This window comes from Diadema setosum, chromosome 6 (assembly GCF_964275005.1).
Source record: "Diadema setosum chromosome 6, eeDiaSeto1, whole genome shotgun sequence".
Classification (NCBI taxonomy): domain Eukaryota; kingdom Metazoa; phylum Echinodermata; class Echinoidea; order Diadematoida; family Diadematidae; genus Diadema; species Diadema setosum.
In genome coordinates, this window is record NC_092690.1 from 25,232,760 (window position 1) to 25,256,583 (window position 23,824).

At 36.7% G+C, this 23,824-nt stretch overlaps 2 protein-coding genes across 2 annotated transcripts in view; one reads left to right on the forward strand and one right to left on the reverse strand.

Annotated features, from left to right (window-relative positions):
* The window catches only part of LOC140229476 (ubiquitin-ribosomal protein eL40 fusion protein), a 336,799-nt gene that overhangs the window by 255,329 nt on the left and 57,646 nt on the right, over positions 1–23,824 (forward strand). The window lies entirely within an intron of this gene.
* LOC140229660 (5-hydroxytryptamine receptor 1A-like) lies at positions 20,041–21,237 on the reverse strand. Its single transcript, XM_072309903.1, has one exon. It carries the CDS (start codon positions 21,235–21,237, stop codon positions 20,041–20,043), a length of 1,197 nt encoding a protein of 398 aa, XP_072166004.1.

Consider the following 23,824-nt stretch of genomic DNA (forward strand, 5'->3'; position numbering starts at 1 on the left):
TCTCGCGACTTGGAGGCGTCCGCAAGCCTTGCGACCTCCTTGCGGCTGCTGTCAAATTTTGAACATGTTCAAAACCTTGCGATCGTCTGCGGCTGCCTCTGCGAACCCTTGCGACCGGCTGAAATTTCGCAAGCCTTGTGGTCGTTGCGCTCACACTATGCGACTCGATGATTGCGATCTGGCAACCGCGACAGATCGCAAGCACTGCGATCGAAAAAAAAAAAAAAAAAAACGCATAGTGTGAGGCCACCTTAAGGGCCCGGGTTCGAACCCGAGTCTGGACTGAGCAATGCTGTGTGTAAGCATACCGTCCCCTCTAGCATGAGGCAAAACACTCTGTCCCTCGGATAGGACATAAAATGGAGGCCCCGTGTATGAGAGAGTAACAACTCATGCACCTAAGAGATCCCGCTTCATTCATTCATCGCAAAGAGCAGGGTGTTTAACCCGGTGAAGTGGTCCCACCTCACATCCAACTGGACCCCATGGAAGACCAATAACGTAGCTGAATATTGGCTATCCAGCCATCTTCTCAGATGGAAATGAACAAACAAACAAACATGATAATGATAATGATAATGATGATAGTGATAGCGATGATGATAGTGATAACAATGAATAAGGCCTAATAATGATAGTGATATTTATCATGTATCACAGTCATGATAAAGATGATAACAACAAGAAGAATAATGGCAGTCAAAGCAATAATAATTCTCTTGTGTCTATACACAAACTATCAAAACGTTCAGATACAAAAACCATCATTCAATATTTCTTTTTTTTTCCAATTCTTTTAGTAAGAATCCTCTGATTTCTCTGCGTAAGCCCCAAGTATACCTCCCAATCGGAGGACCCGTGTTCGATTCCCGCCCAGTGCTTACGTCCTTGGACAAGATGTTTTTACCCACACTGTCCCTCTCGACCCAGGTAGTATAAATGGGTACCTGGTAACGCTGGGGTAATAATAATAATGGCAGGGCCCTCTGGTAGAGCAGTGGGAACACTGAAGAGGCTACCCTGGATAAATAAGACCTTGTTAAGAATTCACTATAACCGTTGGAATAAAACAGATTATCAATGAGGATAAACAATGGACAGAGAATATATCTGGAATTATTTTGTTCTAGTGGAACACTCTCGTATTCTATCTTCTTCCAGAAAGAAACATTCTATTTTGCGACGAAATGGATGGGAGGGCGCTGTTCATGAACATGGATGAACCTGAAGAAGTCGTGGAACTCCCAGGTCTTGGATACCCGTCTGGGAAGGGGAAAAAGATCGTATTTCCAGCCGCCTACGAAGGGACTGTCTACTGGCTCAGACAAGGACATGAAGGAAGTCCAAGTGATGTGGTCGTCTTGACAAACTACACTACACCTGATTCTCAACTGTTGTTCACCGTCTTTTCTCAACGGTTCAGTGCTGACGTGAGAGGGATTGTTATTGCTAATGCAACTATCCCCTGATTTTCGATAATGCTATTGAAATTTATTGACTATGCCAGGTTGACTGTGATGATTTCGTAGAGTAAAAGAAAAATCAACAGACCAACAAGAATTTCATCAAGATATCCCCTCTGAAATTACCTATACACAAAAACTAATAGCAAGATATAATGTGTGAAGTAAATCTATTATCAAAGATATGCATAAAAAGTAATATGTTTTTGTATATTGTTTAGTATACTTTAGTTGTGTTTGTCTTAGTGGCATTTTAATGTGAATACCTCTTTACTATGATTATACAAACAGATATCATTGCTGATCAAAGTTTGAACTGCATACTATCATAAATTCTATTCTTTATTCCATCAAATAAAAATGATACATAATACAAAATATAAATTTGCAAAAAAGTGCAAATCATGAAATCTAATATCAATTCAAGATTCATGATTCAAATTTATTGTAATTTCCATAAAATAAAAACATAAATTATAAACAATATATAAGCAGAACATATTTTTGATAATTTCAAAAACGTAAATTGATGAAGTACATATGAAATTGAGTAAAAATGAAAAAAGCACAATTGTATTTTTTTTTTCAAATATATACATAAGCATATGATACAAGCAAATTAAGGATAGGAATGAAAATGGAGGGTCCCACTAAAAAGCAAAGCTTGTATGATATGGGACCCTCAGAAAATACATAGAACGGCGAATAATGAATTAACAAAGCTTCAAACCGATATAAAACAAAATAATTATCATACAAAATATATGTACGGTGAATTGCAAGCATCCCTTGCAAGTATTTGCTCTATATGATCACATTTGATACTAGTAATGCACTATATATGATATATAATTACATTGAATATATTGCCGTATGGAAAATGTATGTATAAATCGTAATCGTGATGATGCTTATGTTTCTGTGTACAATGAATGTAATGGCAGTGTGATTTCCAAATTCAAATTCAATTCAAATTTAAATTTATTTTCATTTTCAGACAAAAACATAAGATACTTTTCACTTAATTTCTTTTGTGACAGAGAATAATGTAAAAAAAGACAATATAAATTAAACAGAGTATAAAACAAGGTTGAAACCTTGTAGTAATGACACGTTGTAAACAGCGGTAAAAAAAATAAATAAAACGATTTGTGTTTGTCGTGGGTCGAATACCATCTGAGTGTAATGGAAATATGCCCATAATTTTTTTATCACGGCTGTTACTGGTGTTAAAGACTGTATATAAAGAGTTTTATCGCAAAAACAATCTAACTCCATTCTTGTTGAAGGGCCCCTGAAATCCAAATGCATGTTGATTTGTGTTGATTTATGATACTCTCAACATCACTTTTACGGTGAAACGAATATCTAGAAACATTCCATATATTTTTAACGATTTTTTTTTAATTTTTCTTCAGATTACTTGGGAACGCCCACAAAAAAATCCTTCCAAACCAATATTCCTCAGATGACCTCATCTGTCAATCATTGCTAAATTACTGAAATGTTTTAACAAAAGACATTGGAATGCACCTTCCCCTCGACTCAGCATAACTTGCATGTTCCCTCGCTATGTCTTTTGTTGGTTACATTAATATCACAGAAACATACAAGTCCATCCATCCCCCTCTTTTTTTTTAACAATTTTACACGAGCATCATGTTTTATTGTATTAATGTTATGCATCTTCGATTGTCAGACAGTCAAGCTTTGTGCTTACTCTTGGCTGTCGTTCTGTATGGAAATCAAAATGTTGCACATGTGATTATAGTAGTCTGCAGGGTTCTAAGTCAATAACCTCCTGGACAATTACTCCACAGACCTTTCCCCCAGACCGTAACTATAAACCCAACTATAATCCTAATCCTAAACCTAATCCTAATCCTAATCCAAATGCTAACATTTTCCCAATCTTTATTCTAACCTTATCACTAACCGGTATCTAGCTGGGGGGAGGGGGGATTGCCTTCGGGGCTAATTGTCCTGTTACGGTCTAAAGTTGAATCTATATATGACGAGAATTGTTGAAGTTGTCATTTCATTGTTAAAATTAATGCAATAATAGAGAAATATATATGGAGAATAAATCAAAAGCGTATAATAGATGGTAAAAGCTTCTCTACTAAACAGTTAAAGGATACTGGAACTGCGAGTCTTTAAAGACTTATCTTTTGGATGATCTCTGGTGATAATGGATTATTCACTGATGTTGATATTACCAAGGAGGTTTTATACATGGAGTTCCAACTGGCTGTTTAATTATTCAAACAGTTGTCAGATTTTTATTGATGTACATAAGAATTCCACAGGTGCACTTGTGCCTTTGATAATCGATGTTCGACGCCGCCGTCTTGCTGAACAATCTGAAGATTTATTTTGAACGTTATCATAATGTTGGCCATATTTTGCCTATTTATTCATTAAATGAAATGAAATTTCACTTTATGATAAAGCATGTAAAACAAAAGTCAATTCCGTCCAGAAATTTGCACAGAAGTGTAAATCAGAGTTGTATCATGTGATAATGTTTAAAACTGTACCATCCTGGAAAGCTGGTTTTATCACTTTTCGGCTTAATTTCCCAAATTAAAAGTAATATGGAATAATCTTCAAGTATAATTCTTTATTGATAGATATATCAGATTAGTGCCCACATATGCCCAGTCGAGTAATTTTCAGCTTTATTTCAGCATTTTTTGCTCAATTTCTGTTCGCGCATCCTCGTGTCTGTACCACCTACCTTTTATTAAGAAGGGGTATCGAAAAGTAATTACCATCACAAAGACATATCTTCCTTTGAAAGTGGCTGGTGATTATGCAGTGAGACACTAGTCAATTGTCTTCCTATCTGTGAGGCAGCTCCAGTTTAGCACGTACTTAAAATATTTCTTAGTGGCGGCATCAAACATGAGATCGAAGGGAACAAAATTGTTGTTACTCCATGTATAAAACCTCCTTGATATTACCAGATGCATTACTACACATTTAAACTAGTTAAGATAATTATCCAGATATTTCCCTCACAGTAGCATACTACAGTAATGTGCTTCCAATGCAAACAACAGAAATGCACAGGGCCTGCGAAACGAGAGGGGGGGGGGGGTTACATAATACATAGGAATGCAAATAGTTTTACCACTTCCCCCCCCCCCCCCCCCACACACACACACACACTTGCTTTTACCCCGGAAGTGGCATCTTTTCTTTTTTAAGCCCATTAACCCCGCTTAAGCCCCCTGTTGTTGCTTGCCAGCTTCGGAAGTGGCACCAGAAATATAAACTGCCCCCTCTATCGCCGGCCGTGATGTAAGCTAATTTACTGAGGTATATCTAGAGAGAAACATAACTATTAATGAGATTATTATAAGTTTAGTTCAGGTGAATTTGATTTACATATTTACGGCAAGGCATAGCTTTGATAATCAGACACAGAACAAAAAATAAGAGACATAAAATATGGCAGTGACATAATAAGTGACAATCACTGTGTCTTGACAAAGTTGACAAATGGCACGGAGCCTGAAAATGTGTGTGTCAAAAAGTAAACTGTTCGTATTGATCACATGATACATTTCTTGAGTTCTGTTCTTTTTTTTTTTGATATCACATATACATATACACAGTGTATATATATATATATATATATATATATATATATATATATATATATATATATATATATATATATATAGTATACATACATGCACATAAATAAAGATATGTAGTGACAGCAATGGACTTAACCAGAACATGGCGGGGCGGTGCAAGGACAGTTATTGACAACAAAACTAGCACAGAGGCGTGGCTGATGTTGGGTTGCACCCTTTTAATTTAGTTTTCGGGCGAATTGCCCTTCTTCAGAATTGTATTACTGCTGAGTGCAACATCACAACATCATATACAGACTACAGACAACATCACAAGACCGCACTCGGCAATAATACAATTCTGAAGAAGGGCAATTCGCCCGAAAGCTAAATAAAGGGGTGCAACCCAACATTAGTCACGTCTCTGTGCAAGTTTTGCTGCCAATATATATATATATATTTTGAAACGAGGAAGGAAAAACTGACCAGAAACAATTGTAATAATAAATAGCGAAAACTTTGAGCAAAGAAAATGGGTTTTCATCGGGATTCGAACCCGAGACCTCCGGATTACTAGACCGGTGCTCTACCGACTGAGCTATTGAAAGCCCTAGATCGGTGTTCGTCCCAAACCCTTAAATCTCTTTGCTCGTGTGGTCAGAAGCTGTAGTGTGTGTATGTGTGCCACACACACACACATTAACCTGACATAAACCCAAATGATGTAAATCAACTTTGGAATAAATGTGAGGGATCGCCGAAGCGATGCAGCTTTTTGTAATATATTTTGAAACGAGGAAGGAAAAACTGACCAGAAACAATTGTAATAATAAATAGCGAAAACTTTGAGCAAAGAAAATGGGTTTTCATCGGGATTCGAACCCGAGACCTCCGGATTACTGGTCAGTTTTTCCTTCCTCGTTTCAAAATATATTACAAAAAGCTGCATCGCTTCGGCGATCCCTCACATTTATTCCAAAGTTGATTTACATCATTTGGGTTTATGTCAGGTTAATGTGTGTGTGTGTGTGGCACACATACACACACTATAGCTTCTGACCACACGAGCAAAGAGATTTAAGGGTTTGGGACGAACACCGATCTAGGGCTTTCAATAGCTCAGTCGGTAGAGCACCGGTCTAGTAATCCGGAGGTCTCGGGTTCGCATCCCGATGAAAACCCATTTTCTTTGCTCAAAGTTCGCTATATATATATATATATATATATATATATATATATATATATATATATATTAGTATTGATTTGTACAGTCAACAGTATATACTATGTGTGTATGAACATTGTATACATAAATATGTGTGTGTGTGTTTGTGTTCATTTCTAATCTAAGTTTCTGACTTATTGTCTATGGGGAACAAAAATCTAAAAATGTGAGACTTTTAAGTATCATTCCGAAAATGAAACGGAGCGCCGTCACTGTTTGCCGCTTGTTCGCCAAACATTTTCTATGCTTTTGCACTATACAAAACGGTTCCATGACATTATCCTCTTGCGACAAATATTACATCCATAGAATATCTGCACACTCTTAAACCAAACATAAAATTCTACCACAAATATGATCCTAACCCTTGTCCTTATCCTCACATCAAACTAAACCTAAAACCCTATCACAAGCCTAACCTTAACCCTACTGCCCTAAGTCTTTGGAGAAAATAAGACCGGAGAGAGATGTCGTGTCACCCTACAAACCACAGTCCACAGGAATTCAATATTTTAAAAAAGGGTATCATTCATGAAGATCTTGAAAATCTTGAAAGGATCCTTGAAAATGATACCAGATGAAAGGGAACTCTTTCGGCTAACGCTTTCATATGAGATGTAAACAGCCATAATAATGTCTCTGAAATTCAATTCAATTATACATTATAACCATCAGAAGTTGAAATAAAGTAATACGTAATATAAAGTATACATTTTTATCAACTCATATTGTTAAACATTTTGGAAAAGGGTGGGAACAAAAGCCATAAATATAATACAAAATATTCATAGTGATGATTTTAAAAGGGAGAGAATTGCACACGTTAGCGATAGTAACAAAGAATAATATGGAAATGACTGATCTACTGAGAAGCTGAGCTTGTAAAAAGTAGATCACTCGAAAACATCAACAATAATATTACCAAAAATACATACATATAATATATATATATATATATATATATATATATATATATATATATATATGTATAAGATATATATAATATATATATATAAATATATATATATATATATATATATATATATATATATATATATATATATATATATATATATATATATATATATATATATATATATATATATATATATATATATATATATACATATATATATATATATATATATATATATATATATATATATATATATATATATATATATATATATATATATATTATATTGTCGTAACACATATCCAAATAAAAGGAATAAGAAATGAAGGAATAAGATGGGTGAACAGAAATGAAAGATAGCTTTAGACAAGCGCGATTTAGCAAAAGTTCAAGGATATATCAAAATTGCCTTTGCAATAAATTAAAAAAAAATGCTTTGTCTTTCAGTCAATGATGATGGAATAAAGAGTGTTTATAGTGAAATATATATAAGATTGAATATTAATGTGCGTTCTCAACAAGTTAAACCCTTTAGGAAAAAAGACGCTCCTTCTTTTTGTGAAAGAAATACGTTAATACGCTTAGTAGACCCAATTTCACCAATTAATTGCACTCAACGATGCAAGTAAATATTTAATACATGTACATTGTTTTATCACTGTTCAGACATGACTATAATATTACCACGTCTTTGGTCGTTCCTATATAGCTTTTTCCTGCGGCCGTGGTCGCGAATAATTAATTGTGGACAGATTGGTGATGTAAGCTCGTACTCTCATCAAGCAAAACAAGGCTTCGTACATTTACTTTTTTAGGAATACCCTGTAAACAAATTTCATTTCAGTCTGGAATCAAAGAGTTGAGAGGGTGGATGGTATTCTGAACTTTCTCTCTTAAAGGTAAGTCTCTCATTCTAAAACATCTGTACAATGCAAGTAAGTATCAACTATGTATTGAATTCTTGTTTTTGTTTTCCTTTTATTTGCTCGTTTGTTTGTTTGTCGGTTGTGTTTGGATTGTTCTTTATTTTGTTTGTTTGTTCGTTTGTTTGTTTTGCTTTGATATGACTGTACCACGTCTCTGGTCTGCTCTAGTGTATTCATGCCGACGAATCAAACGGTTGAACCTTTCCCAGAGCCTGAATGGTATTCCGAACTTTCTCGTGAGGCCAAGGCTCTCTATTCTCAAACATTTTTGATATCAAATTCTCTGTTTTTTCGCTGTGTACAAGGGTGTTTATTCTTAAATCCATAAATAGAGTTCATATGAATATAAACGCATGGCGGATTTTCCACGTCTTTCTCAATAATTGTGACTGCTACAAATAAAGAACGATCGCAGTTGTTCGCTTGAATTGTTTGTCATCGCAGGAACGTTTTAATCCCCTTTAGTCAAGGAATACTGAGGAGGTCACATCTTCTGTAGGTGCGTTATGTCTTTCTTAATGCGGTTTCCTCGACGACCTAGGTGTGGTTGATATTGAAGGAGTAACAGCCTTTGTCTACTAATTTATCTTGTTATAGCATTTTACAGAAAATGGACTTTATCTACGGCGACGTGCGTGCTGCTCTATCTAGTTTGGCGAGCTCTCTAAGCTGCTCTTAAACAACCGTAATCAGCTTAGTCAGACGTTAGAAAAATATGAGCAAAAAAAGAAATGTATATATATATATCATCGCGTTATACATGCATCAAGCAACAATATCAAAAGGTTTCATTAAGATCTTTTTATGTCTACTTATTCAATATTTGATTTAGTGTGCGCTTGGCTGCAGGGAACGATTTTGGCTGTGAAATCTCGTCAATGCACATTTCTGAACTTGCTTTGTTGTTGTTGTTGTCCTTGATACATTTAAACTTCCTACAACTTCACTCATGCCTCACAAAGTATAACTTGATGAGAGGCTGTTTCTTAAGAATTTGTTATGAAATTTTGCATTATTGTTTTGTTGTTGTTGTTGTTTTAGTTGACTGACAGAATATGGCGTCCTCATTGATCAGTCTGTCAGTTCTGGCGGTTGCAGTTATCCTCAGTAAGTGTTCAAAATATTTAAACGTTCGGAGTGGAAATACGAAATATTTTGGTCGGCATTGATGTCTGCCACAGTATTCATGCAACCCGCGTCAGTATCTTTGCGGTGTATGCAGACAAGTAGGCTTACTTTTACGGTACTGTTTTGAGTTATATAGATATCAAACATAAATGTTTCTCATTGAAAATACTTAAGACTTTACATGCATTACTTTGTATATCTGTGTTTTTCTTAGAAAGCTATTGTATAGTGAATTTTATCACTTCTGTTTTCACCTCAAAATAAAAATCGAATTAAATTGTCAGTCCTACATCCTGAAACACACAGTAGATGAGGAAATTGCAGATAACATTGACATGGACTTGATACACCGTCTGTATATAACAGGTTAATCGTTAGCAGGTAAGGTTTGTACCTTCAAATGCATAATATTATTGTGTGTCCTAGAATTCTGATTTACATTCACATTATTTCATAAACTCGTGTACTTTATCATGATTGTTGCCCTCGCTATATTCTAAAGAATATCCAAACGATAGAAGCTTTAAATTTCTTTAGGGCCCTCAATTTAAAATGATTTAGGTCGTACCCTGACTCTTGGGAGATATACTGACCAAATTGGCAGTGTCGTTATTTCAACATGTCTGTGTGTTTGATTTGATTTTGATTTTCACACACACACACACACACACACACACACACACACACACACACACACACACACACATACACACACACAACAAAAATTACAGTGTATAAAATACAACGCTTTCTCCTATGTATGTTTCATCGTTAAAGTGATGTCAGTCATCATTTGAACTAATGTTACATTCATTTAAAGGCTCATAACGATAACTATATTCGAAACACCTGTACCGGTGTCAACATTTGCAGATGACTTGATGGTAGTCGTGGAACCGACTGCCTGTTGGACAAAGAAGAGTCTGAAAACGGAGTCACGTGTTTGCAGCGGGATCATCACGGCTGCGAGCGGGACGTCAATCCAGTTGTCGCCTGCTCTACTGGACTCATCCTGCGGCCCACTGCAAGGGCAATGGGCGTGCAAGCCGCGGGTCTCTCAATGGAAAAAATCCCGTAATATACCCTCTCTGGCGTCGAAAAGCATTCGCATAATTATAATAGATATGAAGAGTAGATAATGACACACAACGTTAGTGAGAAAACGAAATTTACTCTTTATGTCGTACTACAGAATTGCAAGCAAAGCCAGCTTCTGCCTGTGTGAAATTAACCAAATTTCTATTGCAAGTTTCCACCTGTTATGGCACAAACGAAAGCAACTAGATATAGTCTCCATTCCAAGTACTTGTGATCTTAACTGTCCGTGCTCTTGAATTGATGTGAAACGAGATAAGCATTGTGAAATTCTGATACTTAACCTAAATGACTTGCATTTCTAACTTTCATATCGATTGCCTCATTTACCAGTCTTGGTAGGCGTACGTAGCATAAAATTGAAATGTTTAAATACACATAGAGAGAAAATATCATATTGAATTCAGACGCTTATTTGATATTAAGCATTATCATTATTGATAATTTTGAGAATACATTTGCGCTTAGACTGACAGGAACGAAGAAGATAAATTGATTTTTGTATCAATATACATTTTTAAACTTAACTCGTGTTCAGTTAGCAGTTACAAACATTCTTAATATATACCAATGTATTGAGCTACTCCAATTTCCTCTTTCTTCTCGGTGATGTAAAAAAAAGTTGAAGGAGCGTGATTACCGTCTACTCTACGCATTCTATTCTTTTTCTTTTCATATCGACAGTATCTATATCGAAAAGCAAAGTGGCTCTTAAGAAAGTGCTCAACAAATCGGCAGTCTCTTTGCAGTCTGAAACAACGAATGAACAGGACAAGGAGGAAGGTTAGTAAAATCCTAATGCCTCAGACGTAATATCTGGCACTTGTCTGGGAGAAATCGAGGTTTTCCTTGACCACAGATAATCCCTGAACAAAGAAAATTTCTCTGATGTAGCAACTTCAGAGCTACAGCTCTTTTGCATTCAAAGATTTAACATCTAATGCCACAAATACATCTCTCCACTATACACTATGATCTCTGCCATATACTATCAGTAATCATATAGACTGGTTTTGTAATGCATTCAAATTTTGTTGCAAGCTTTGTTCACAAAAAGTTGCACTTAATAAGCACAAAACTCGCCGGATGCTTGCCCTACTTAGCAACAACTATTCAGCCCATGGAACTTGATGCTAGGGAGCAGTTGAATGAAATGCTTTTTTTTTTTTTTTTTTTTTTTTTTTTTTTGCTGTAGGAAAAGAAGCATCCATATCCATACCATTATAACTGTAATACATTTTTACAGAAACAGTCTATTGATTTGCCCTCTTGAACCTTCATTTCATTTTTGGTGTATTTTAAAAAAGAAATAGCTGCTGTCTTCGTGACAGACCTCAAAGGTGAGAGGATTCTGGGTTTCAAGGCTGGACGACCTCGTCTTTACCGAGTTCCTCTCCCTAGATTCACACTCGAGGGCCATCGCCTTCGACAACACAGAGAAGATGCTATATTGGTCGGACGTGGCCGATGACAGGATGTATCGAGCTGGTGCGATCAACAAATCGATCGAAATCGCGTCGAACGCAAGCGCACACGGTAAACGTAATCAACGTTATTTCTGCCAATGGTTCCTTCTCACTGACCCTTCTTTCACACAAGCAAAGCCTAAACGCGTCTCATTGTACTGAGTAATACCAGAGTTCGTTTCTTTAAATGGTTCGTATAAATTTTTGTTGAGAATGGGATTCAAGTAAAGTTCCTACTTTTTGGCGCGATGATGAGAATCCTCTTATGAAATACACGTTTGTACAAGAGCATTATAACACTTCTAAAAGGAATTGACAGTTTATTGAAGTAGTCCTAATAAAAAGGTGGACCCATCTATTACTAGGACCACTTTGTTTTGCTTTGTTTTTGGATATTTTTGCCATTTCACAACTGACTTTTATCAAATAAACCTTTAATTCCTCTTAAGAGATTTGTATGCTCTGTAATATTTCATATGATTGGTTTCTAAGTATCTCGCAAAAAATGAAACCTTCATCCCCAACTCAAGTAAACTATACCCTTTAAATTCTCCAACTTCTTATGCTTTTCTTGTGTTTTGATGTGCGTATCTGTATACACATAATAATGTGTGTGTGTTTCTTTGTATTTATGCTATTTCTTTCCTGTTTGCTAGCTTGTTATTCTTTTTTTGGTTTGTATATACAAGGTTTATTTGTTTCTATAGGCTTTCTGATTCAGTAAATCAAACATAAAATGGCTCTATTTGAGTGGCATTGCCTATAAAAGTGGATATTTTTCGCGCTCGGCCCGGTAAGAAGAGTTTCGCATGTTTTTAATTCCGCAGGGCGGAGTCAAGGCAGTAGTGCTGGAACATATGGCCTGCAAAAATATTCGCGTGCTTTTGTTTCTGGTTGCGCGAAATGCGCGAAAATTTCAACACCTCGAAAATTTCGACTTTTACAGTAAAAGGCTAATTATCAAAACGACGCTATCGTGACATTTGGTATTCGTACATTATTCCGTAGATATACATGGAATTGCAATCGACGAAACAAACAGGATGTTGTACTGCACCCACATGACTGGAAACAGCATCGCATCCATTCGAATCGGATATCCGACTTCGGAGAGAGCATTCTTGACGGGTCTGTTCTATCCGAGAGCTGTCCAAGTCGACCAGGATGCAGGGTATGTGTGATTGTCATCGCTTGAGCGTAGCAATACTGAGAATTTCTTAGGTTTGGTTCCGCACATTCAAATGCATGTCACTGCGGGTCATCAAGCTGTAAGCTTACATAAGTGCTTTCGTAAAAGCAACTCTTGAAATCTATCAGTCAAGAAATCTGATCTGAATCTAAAATCTATATCTTTCTAATCTGTAACTTTACATTTGATGAATGGGATTCTTCTGCGAAGCGGCCCAATGCCAAACGACGAAATTATGGAAAATATCTATAGCTGAAGGACGTGACGTGGGTGAAGTTTCCAACAAACAAAGTTAAGCAGAGAGCGTGGAAAAATCTGCTTCGCAGGAATGACCACTTCGACCTGAAGTCAAACTCGCGTATTTGTTTGAGACATTTCCAGAAAGGATTGTACAATCAAAGATCTTATACACTACGTACGTAGGATCTCTGGTTCGATTTTCCAGAACCGCAACGTCGAAAGTATACGTCCCAAAAGCGATCGATCAGATATCGTTATCACGAGGTGATATCGCTTGATATCGGCTATATGCGACAGGGAGAATTGCGTTCCCAATGACCTCCGTCATACTGTATTGTCAAAAAAAAAAAAAAAAAAAAACCAACAACAACAACTTTGTCTCTCCGATTTATCGCTTTCATTGCAGCTTTCTCTATTGGACTCAACACTATTCGGTCTACAGGCGAGCTCTGGATAAGTCAGGAAATAACGTTCAACTGTATCACAATCCAACCTATTCCTCAATATCCGGCCTTGCAATTGACACAGTAGGTAAGTGAAAGCTGTTTTCTATATTCCAACAAACGTTTCTATTTGCAAGGGAACCACAGCCATATTATCCGAAAATAGATAATGTATAGATATCTGAGCCATTGACGCAAGACTTGATTCTGTTTCAAGTACAGTTTGTAGGAAGCGACGAAGGTAACCGATCAATTAATTATTTACAGCCGCATTAACCTATCTGATTTGAATGAAATCAATTCATCTAAATTATTGTTTTAATTCCGAGAATGGTTTCATATCCAATCTGGGGCGCTTCATCAGCACGTCTATAGCTGGTAAAGCCAGAGTGTCAAGGAAACAATGCCACAAGTATGATATATCAAGAAGACCAGCAAACTCGAAAACCGGCAATACCGAAGTCTTCAGATACTGGCATGGATGATAGCATTCATTTCGTTCCGGCTTTCCTTAATATTCTTGAATAGTGTTTCACTGCTGTCTTGAATCCTGTTTACTTCACTGTTCGTCGTGGCGTCTAAGCCACGATATCTATAGACTGAAGAAAAACATAAGGCCCTTGACATACAGCCGAAATTTTCTACCAACTTTTTTTTTTCTACCAACTTTTTTGGGGGGGTTTATTTTGCTTCCTTTCTTTCGACCGTTTTTTTTTTTTTTTTGTGGGGGTAGGGTCAAATACTTTGTTTTTGGATATACCATATAGAATCTAGTACATTTTCAAATCTTTTCCTTAGAAACAATGTATCAGAGTATGAATGTGATATGATTTTCACAGACGTTCGATCGACGTTTATGTGTATTCTTTTAACCTGCAGAAAAGAACTTAATCTTTTGTGACGGGCAACACCGGCAGACTTTTTTCATGAGCATGGATGGCGCTGGACCAGCCGTAGAGTTGGCAGGGCCTCAGATTCTGTTCGGCCAGGAAAGATTGCTCTTTCCAGCGGTGTACAAAGGAACAGTCTATTTTGCCAGCAGCGAAACCATTGAAGGCGTGTCGGTTATTGCGGACTACGCCCATCCCAACCGATCTTACACTTTCATTCCGCAAAATTTTACGACTGCCGTTCAGATCGCCGTAGGTTATCTCGATGAATGTTAAGGAAATTATAACGTCTTGAATCAAAGACACATTACCCATCATGCATTACACGCTGCCAGGCAGACATATTCGCTTTAGATATTTCCTCCAGCTCTACCGCCGTGGTTGGCTATTTTAATCATCAAGTACTGGGGATACGCAGTCGTAAGGTTATGGTCGTTGTCACACTGTCCCGACTTTGACACAAGATGGCATTTTCAATTTCTGGCGACGTTCGCCTCGAACTTCGTTGAAACCTATCAAAAAATATACAAGAAGCAAGTTGGTAGGCCTACGTACGTTCTTTTTTCAGCAGCCAACAGAAACTGAATTGAAAACTCTATATTCACATGGCCATCTTGTGCCAACTTCGGGACAACTTCGGGTTAACGTTGCCTAATATCTGTACACTTGATTCCAAAGTCAAGGGCACCCTGGTGTTAGGAGGGACGGGTATGCCTAAGGCCACCGCTCACTATACGACTTTTGGTAGCGCGACTGACCCACTTTGGATCCCAAATAAATCACGATACCATCAGAGGAAACACGCTTGTTTATTTTAGATCCAAAATCGGTCAGTCGTACGACCGAAAGTCTTATAGTGTGCCTTGGCATTTAGAACTAATAAAACCAGTAAAACCAAGTCTCACAAAAATGGTATGTCATGAAGGAATAATGCAACTCTGTTGACACTTAACAAAGATCTTTCCGAATTTTCAATGTTCAAACTTAGATGAATCTAACTATTAAACACTCAAGTGATATCTGAATAGCAATAAGCGAGATGTATAGCCAGAAAATGTTCGGGTTACATTGGGTATCATTTTTTAATGTACTTGCGTTATTTTTTTTTTCCGTTAACTAATCAGAATGGCTAATCAACATAAAAGGAGCAGTGATGTTGAACATCAGATGATGGTTCGGCCTAAGAGTGCTTTTCTAGATATGAAAGTACCAGCTATTCTGACTTTATCACTCTCAAAGATTGAGAGTTTATTGGGCAATTCTTCAACACTGCATACAAAATAACATACCATACTCAATAAGACATTTTGAAAGTATAGGCTTATGTATGGCCTACTTGATACTCAATGCGTGTGGGTATAATATTTTCATATACTTCTTCTTGAACCTCTCTAGCAGGTTCTATGTTCATTTATATCTTTGTTTACTTCAGTCATTTCTTGTATTGTAACACCCACCAATAATGATTTAATGTAATATCATTTAAAGTCAGCTAAGAAAGCTTGAAAAACTGTTGAAAAGAATTTAGATAATGCTTCTTTCATCAAGCACTGTAAATTCCTGTGGTGAGTACCATTTCATCGTTTATGATTTGATTTGATTTGATTTGATTTGATTTGATTTGACAGGACAACTATGTTTGACTTGAGACACAAGTGTGTATAAATTATCTTCCTCTCAATTCTTATTGCACTCTAATACACCATCAGACCAGCATATAAATACAATCATGTCTTTTGATCGTAGAAGAAAAGAAAAAGAAAATATACTTGACACAAATGTACAAGGTCATATTGTGTGAAAATGTCACTAGTAAGTATAAGAAATATGATGGGGCCTACATAAAAGCTTTAAAGCTTGTAAAACTGTAGGTTCCCGAGTTCATAGGCATATAATTTTACACGGAGAACGGATATGTTTGTCTTGACCAACTAAAATTACACAAGTACAAAAAATCGATGAGTAATAAACTAATGAACCACATAGATATCGCACAATCCAGACTGCATACAAATCTCGCAGTGTTTGAATAACAAAAATGCTATATTATTAAAAGATGTATCGGTACCATGAAATAACTTGAATGACTTGGTGCTGCGGACAAGGACAAAAGACTGGGAGCATAAAAGGGTTGCTAAAAACTTGGTAGTGTGTATCCACTAAGTAATAACTGTTTTAATTTGCGTTTGAAGGTGAATAAAGATAAGGAAGAAGTGATATCTAGAGGGAGATCATTCCAATATCTGGGTCCAGTAAATATAATTGTTTTCTTTGCAAAAATAGTGCGAGTACGGGGAAGGTGATAGGCGTCACTCTGGCGAGTGGGATAACAGTGGATAGAACGATTCCTTTTGAACATGTGGATAAAAACAGATGGTAATTCATTAGTTGTTAGTTTATACATGAAAATTCCGAGATTGTAATAAAATAGGTCTGGAATTTTCAGAATTCTGTTTTGATGGAAAAAACAATTTGTATGGGCAAAATATCCGGCGTGGTTTATGATTCTTATTGCACGCTTTTGAATACGGAGAAGGGAATCTAGTAATGAGTGAATTGCATTTCCCCACGTCAAAATTCCATAATTAAAGTGTGGAGATATTAAACAAGAATATATACTCTGCAAAATATGAACAGGAAAGAAATGTTTGAGCTTATTCAAGATTCCAATATTTCTAGACAAAATTTTACTTACAAAATTAATATGAGTTTTCCAGGATAATTCTTGGTCAATCCAAAGCCCTAAAAACTTTGTATTATTAACCTGCTTTAAACATAAATCATTTATTTTGATATCATATGGAACAACATTCAAGGAATTACTGAATACCATATAATGAGTTTTTTCTATGTTCAAAGATAATTTGTTCGCATAAATCCAGGATTGCACAGACCTAAGCTCAGTATTCATCATATTTATTAATGCATTAGGGTCTCGATGTGAAAAAAACAAGCTAGTGTCATCGGCGAAACAGATAAATGACAAAATTTGCGATGATTTTGGAAGATCGTTTATGTATAAGATAAATAAAAGTGGGCCCAAGAGGGAGCCCTGCGGGACTCCACATGAAATAGGCTTTAATTGCGAATCATGGCTATTGATATTAACAAATTGCTTTCTTTCTGTTAAATAACTCTTAAACCATTCTAAGGGGGTCCCGCGGATTCCATAGTGACACAATTTATAAAACAAGATTTCGTGATCTATCGTGTCGAAAGCTTTAGAAAAATCAAGAAAAACTCCAATCATTTGAACTAAATCTGTGATGAATTTGTAAATAAAATAAACAAAAATAGACTGAAAATACAACGTTTGTCCAGAGAACCAAAAAGAATACCGGAGGTTTTTCAGACATTTCATCACTGATGTAGGGTCACTATATAGATTATCAGTAGTGCACTTTAGTAGTATGCACATTCACATCACGTTTTTGCATACTTTAATTTGTGTGTATTAACATTTTGCATGTTTGAGTGAGTGAGTTTGTGCTTGCACAAATGAAAACAAAAACAAAAGTAATACTTCATTTAGTTCATAATATTATATCATCTGGCAAATTAAAATCTGAGTAGCAGTACCGTTCGGAATGTTGTGTAAAAAAATGTTTGTGTGATTGAAATGATATATAAGTTTTGTTCACCCTTACATATGTGAATAGTGAAAATGTGAATGAAATATAGACTTTTTTGTTTTGACAATTTTGAATATAATTGTTCAGATGCGCCTAACTGAAAAATCTTGTGTAGGCCTAGGATGTAGTATGTAGTATAAAGGTATCTATGGGATTCTCAGTGTTTATGATAGGCCACATGAGTAATTGATTACTTACAAGTTCTCGGAAAAAAAATCAACTCTTTTCCTATCTTTTTCTTCTTGACATTCACGAGGAAGTCATTATAATAAAAAAGTGATATTAGAACATATAAAAATGATGTAATCAGATAACTAAAGTTCCAAAAAGCACATAGACTTTCCCTTTCAAGATTTTGTGGTACGTGCGATGTATATTTATGTCGAAGTTCACTTTTAGTAATAAAATGTAATATTATACTTCAGTGAACTAAAATATATATGTATGAATATACGTATCTTTATGCATTCAAATTTGCCTTGTGTAGACACCAACATTGACTAATCATGCTCTTGTCCAATGACAAATACTATACATTGTACTTTACGTTAAGGCCATCATGAAATTAATGACATATAACATTCAAGTATAAAGTCTTTAAATTCCGACAGACACACACAGTATTGATGGAACAACAACAGCAACAACAGGTTATCTTTCTTGTTAAAGTCTTGTATTAATCATAGACTATGCCTTTCTTATGATATTCTTTCACTGATTATCAGTGGTGTTTATGTACACCTTGAGAATGATCGTACATCACAGAATAACCTTAAGGTACTGTTCATTCTAAAACCGTAAAAAAAAGATAGCCCGTTTACTTTAATCTTCAAGAAACGTTCTGATGTGCTATGGCACCAATGACAGCAATCATGAAACATTACTCAAAAGGACCACCGCAAAATATCCAATGTGTTATCATGTTAATGAAAAATTGGGAAGTCTAAATTTGTAAACTTGTCGGTATATGATTTCCACTGCCATGACTTCAGTTGTATCTGCACTACGCTTGCTGTGTTAAATTGTAAACTCGTACAATATTAAATGAGTAAATTCAATCTAACGTATGATGATGAAAGTTTCTGTTATGTATTAATGAAAGAGCAATGCTATCAGTCAGAACATTATTATCTATTAGTTAGTTGAGGTAACGATCAGTATTGTCAAATCACGAGTCTCTCATTTGATTGTGTTCATTAAAGTCATTTTTGGCCAAATCGTTGTTGGCCAATAGTTTTAAGACTATAAGCCTCTTCACCTTTATACGACATCACTGCTGGTTTATTGCAACACATATACAAACACACACAACACAAAACATTTTAAACAGGTAAATTTCGTGGAGATTTGTGCGTAGGTGAATGCGGGCCTTGTGAGAGCATGACGTTGTTCTCATTATATTTAAAGTCTCATACTGTCGCTAATACTATAGTCAATATTTCTTGGAATCATGAAAACTGAAAATTCCTCAACATTTGTATTTCATGTATGATTTTGAAGAAACCTCTGTAAAGTATTTTATTCGTCCGATTTTAATTTGCTAATTTACAACAACTTAAACGTGGTAAGGACTTGCATGGCACAGTCGTTACTTGTACAAGGGTGGAGGGAGATGAGAGAATCACCTCCCTGGAATCACCTCCCTGCCTGTATAGATTGCTTACTTGTTTATTTATCCAAACCAGAGTTGATATCATTATAATAATTGTATTCATGTTTTGCTGAAACTTACGTGATTCAAAGTTCCTTTAACTATCATGTACTCATGTAAGCGTTATGTATATTACTTTGTATTACTTTATATGGAAATGAAATCATTTTGAATTGAATTGAATTGAATTTATCGGCATCTTTTGCAGAAGAGCTGAAAGATCGTTTCCCGGATCAGGGGCTGCGCCATGGCGTACGCCAGTGGGTTGATCATGCTGTTGCTGAAGGATATCCACCTCGCTACCTCGTTTAACTCTATGGCGTCATTCACCTTGTAGTACACAGACGGAGAGATGCTGTACAAAGAAGTACTGACAGCGAGCGGGAGCCAGGTCACAGTGTAGGCCAGCACGATGAACGACAGTGTCCGCATAGCTTTGCGGCTTTCCGTCGCTGACTCGCCCTTAGTCTTTGCGGGCTCGTGACTATGTTTTCCCCTCGTAGAGTCGATTAGTTTCACACCTTTTCGGTTTCCCTCCTCATCGATTTTAGAACAAAGGCTGTTCCGCCGTTCCTGTTTTAGGGCGCTTCCAGTGATTGTACCTCTATGCGTTTTCTCAGACACCTTAACTGATATGGTGGGGATTCCCCGTGAAGGGCCTTCGTTGCAGTTTTGTTCATCCCAGTTGTCATCTTGCCGTGTACTGTACTTTTGGGATTTCATGGCCGATGACGTAGACAATCGTACGCTGAGAGCCGTACGGACGCGAAGGTAGATCCGTATGTAGAGGGTTATGACGATTACAAATGGCACTGCGAATCGGATGCAAAAGACCATAAGAGCAGAACCAAGTGCCCTTGAGTGATTGGGCCTTGGTAGCCCGACAGCCGTGGTCTCACCTGTTGGGTCCAAAAGATTCCAGACCACATTCAAAAAGAGCCAAACGATGAAAGGTAACAGCCAAGTGATACAGTTGATAACCTTTGCTATCCCAATGCTCCTTTTCGTGTAGTGCTTCATGGGATGGAACGTTGCTATGTAACGGTCAATGGTAATAATCACCACGCCCATGACCGAAACACCCATACTCGTATTCTGCATCATTAAGAAGACTACTCCTTCCACGTCCCCAAACACCCATCTATCGTAAAGGATGATGGTCAAGCGAATGGGCATGACCATGGCGCCGACAAGTAAATCAGCAATGGTCATATTAAAGATGTAATAATTGGTGTACGTCCAGAGCCTCTTCTGGACAGCAAATGCCAACAGGATGATTATATTGGTAAAGATGGTGGCGAGGGAAAGGCACATACTGCTCAGGAAGCTGTAGCTGACCTTCGGTTCAGGAACGCTGATGGCAACTGTTCCTTCTGTTCTGTTCATGATTCCCTTGGAGTGAAGCTTGATTGGCACGAACGAAGAACTCGATTAAACTGGTCGTGTTGTTCGCATATGGAGTTGCTAACCTTCGGAAAGAAAAAGAAATGAAGTTAACTTCCATCTTCAGAGAGCATAATGCTTTCGGACCATTCATTGAAATATGGGTGTGTGGTTGTGTGTGTGCCTGTGTGGGGTTGTCCTTGATTTAATCAAAGCATCAAGATTCAAACCTTTTTCTTTTGTAAATAGTATTAGCGTAAATCTGTAGCATACCAGACATTTGCCCGATACATCAAACTAATATTGATTCCGACAAGAATCAGTAAACCTGACTGCCTTGAGCAATCGATCGATAGTGGTAACTGCACAGTATTTGATAGACTAAATTCTGTAGACCTCATGGAGATATCAAATAGATCTCAGCAAGATACAGCATTCCGGTATTTTAAGTTATTTCATGGTAGAGGAACAGACTCTTCAATGGTACGAATAAAATATGAATTACCCTATATTCTTCATACCAGCGGAAAAGATTCTGCATTCGTAAAAATAAAAGATGCATTATTCTCTACTTTTGCAAGCTTTTTTTTTTTTTTTTTTTTTTTTACCAAGATAAGTTCAAATGTTGGCACTGAGAGGTAACACATAAGTACGAGATTGAAGGGACTGGGCTTAATGTATATAATTCATAAATCAGCACAACTTGTAGGGTTATCTTCTACTTCAAAATCACCACTGTAGACATACCATAATGTCAGTGTAATAAGACTATCAAGCATAGGCACAAAGGACAAAATATTGATAATTCCCTTTGATGGGAGCAAACTCCAGATATATTGATATATAATCAAATAGGAAAAGGCTAAGAAAAATTAGGTGGTAACCATGCCTATACAATGGCTAATATGAAACATAGTAATACGATCACCAATAACGGCTCGTTTCCTCCCCTTTACCTGTTTTCGGAGCAATTTTGATTGACGCCAGTAAGATCATCTCCTGTAATAGCACGGCTGTTTCTGATTCCACGGTGATGCCGATGAAAATGGTACCTCTGCAAACTTAACTCCGGCTTTCAGAACACCCCCAACAATATATCTGGTAAATTTGAAAAAGGCCGAGGAAAAATCTGCTACAACGGTTTCTTCGAATGAGCCGGATGACACTCTAAGGCTAAACTTCCTTGCTTCTGTCTTATTTCTTTATATCAGGTACAACAGACAGACATTAAATATGACCGATGACACCTCGTCACCCCCCCCCCCCTCAACCCTCCTCCCCCGCCCCCGGTGAATGATAAAAAGTTGGGAATACAAACAATATTCGATGTTTTAATGGAACTGTCAATCCATCGCGCAGCCCCCATCATTCGTTTCTGTTTATTCTTCGTGACGCGTGTACGCAGGTTTGAACATACACAGCTCTGCATGCTGAAATGACTGAGTTTGCGCACATTAATTTGCATATCACGAATGCCAGAGAATAGTTGTCTGGTGCCCAGTTTACTTATTGATTTCCATGTTATCAATCAAAATCCTCTTCCTTTTTATGGTAGAAATAGGGCTAGAATTTGTCAGCGGGAATTTCACTGCTGTTCATCTGTGAGACAGCGCGTTGCCTGTCACAGGAATTTGTCGAGCGCCTGTAAACATGGATAATCAACTACGATCAATGCTTCTTAACTCTGAAATCGTCTCATAAGTGTAGCTTTTAAAATCAGTTGAATGCATTCTTTGAACCGAAATGATTTCTATCTTATTTGAATCAAAAGGACTTGATCGCTTTATATTTATTTTTATGCCAACGCCAAGCAGTGTCACTGGAGGCAGTAATTTCTCGGGTTGTCCGTCCATTCTTCTTTCCGTTCACAAGCAATTTTGTGAACAGCGTAACTTAATTACCGTTTGAGATTTTACGAATCAAACTTAACATATGTATGTATCAATGGTCAAAGAGTTCTGTGCCTTTAAAATTGAGGCCGCAAAAGCTCGAGGTAAACGCTCCTAGGTTGAATGATGATAATGACAATAATAATAATAATACATGTAATAATAATAATAATAATAATAATAATGATAATGAATATCATTTATAGAGTGCTTATTACTAAAGTTTTTGAGCGCTAAACGTCTTTAATGGAGAAGAATTAGAAAGGAGAAACTAGGTCATGAAGTAAATAGTAGGATGAAACAAAATACAGAATACATAATTATTTCGCACATTAAAGTTTAACATCAAATTCTAAATTTCTTTCAACTTATATATGTCTGCAATGTCTGAAGGCGTTTTCATTAAACCTCACCGGATAAGGATTCTCTAGTGAAAGTTTTGAGGCACTTGGTCAAAGGACAAAGGTCAATTGAAATGCTTAAAGTCATACGTTTTTCTTCATATCTCGGAAGTGGCTCACGGCATCTTCATGACCACTTAGTACATGTACATGTATTGCCTGGCACTGATTCTCTTGGTATGTTTTTTGTTTGTTTATATATTGATTTTATTCACCCTAAAATCACAAAGTACGATATAACTGAAATAGAAAACTGAAGATAAACGGTTGGGTTCTCCTCCATGCTCCGCTCGGCCTTCA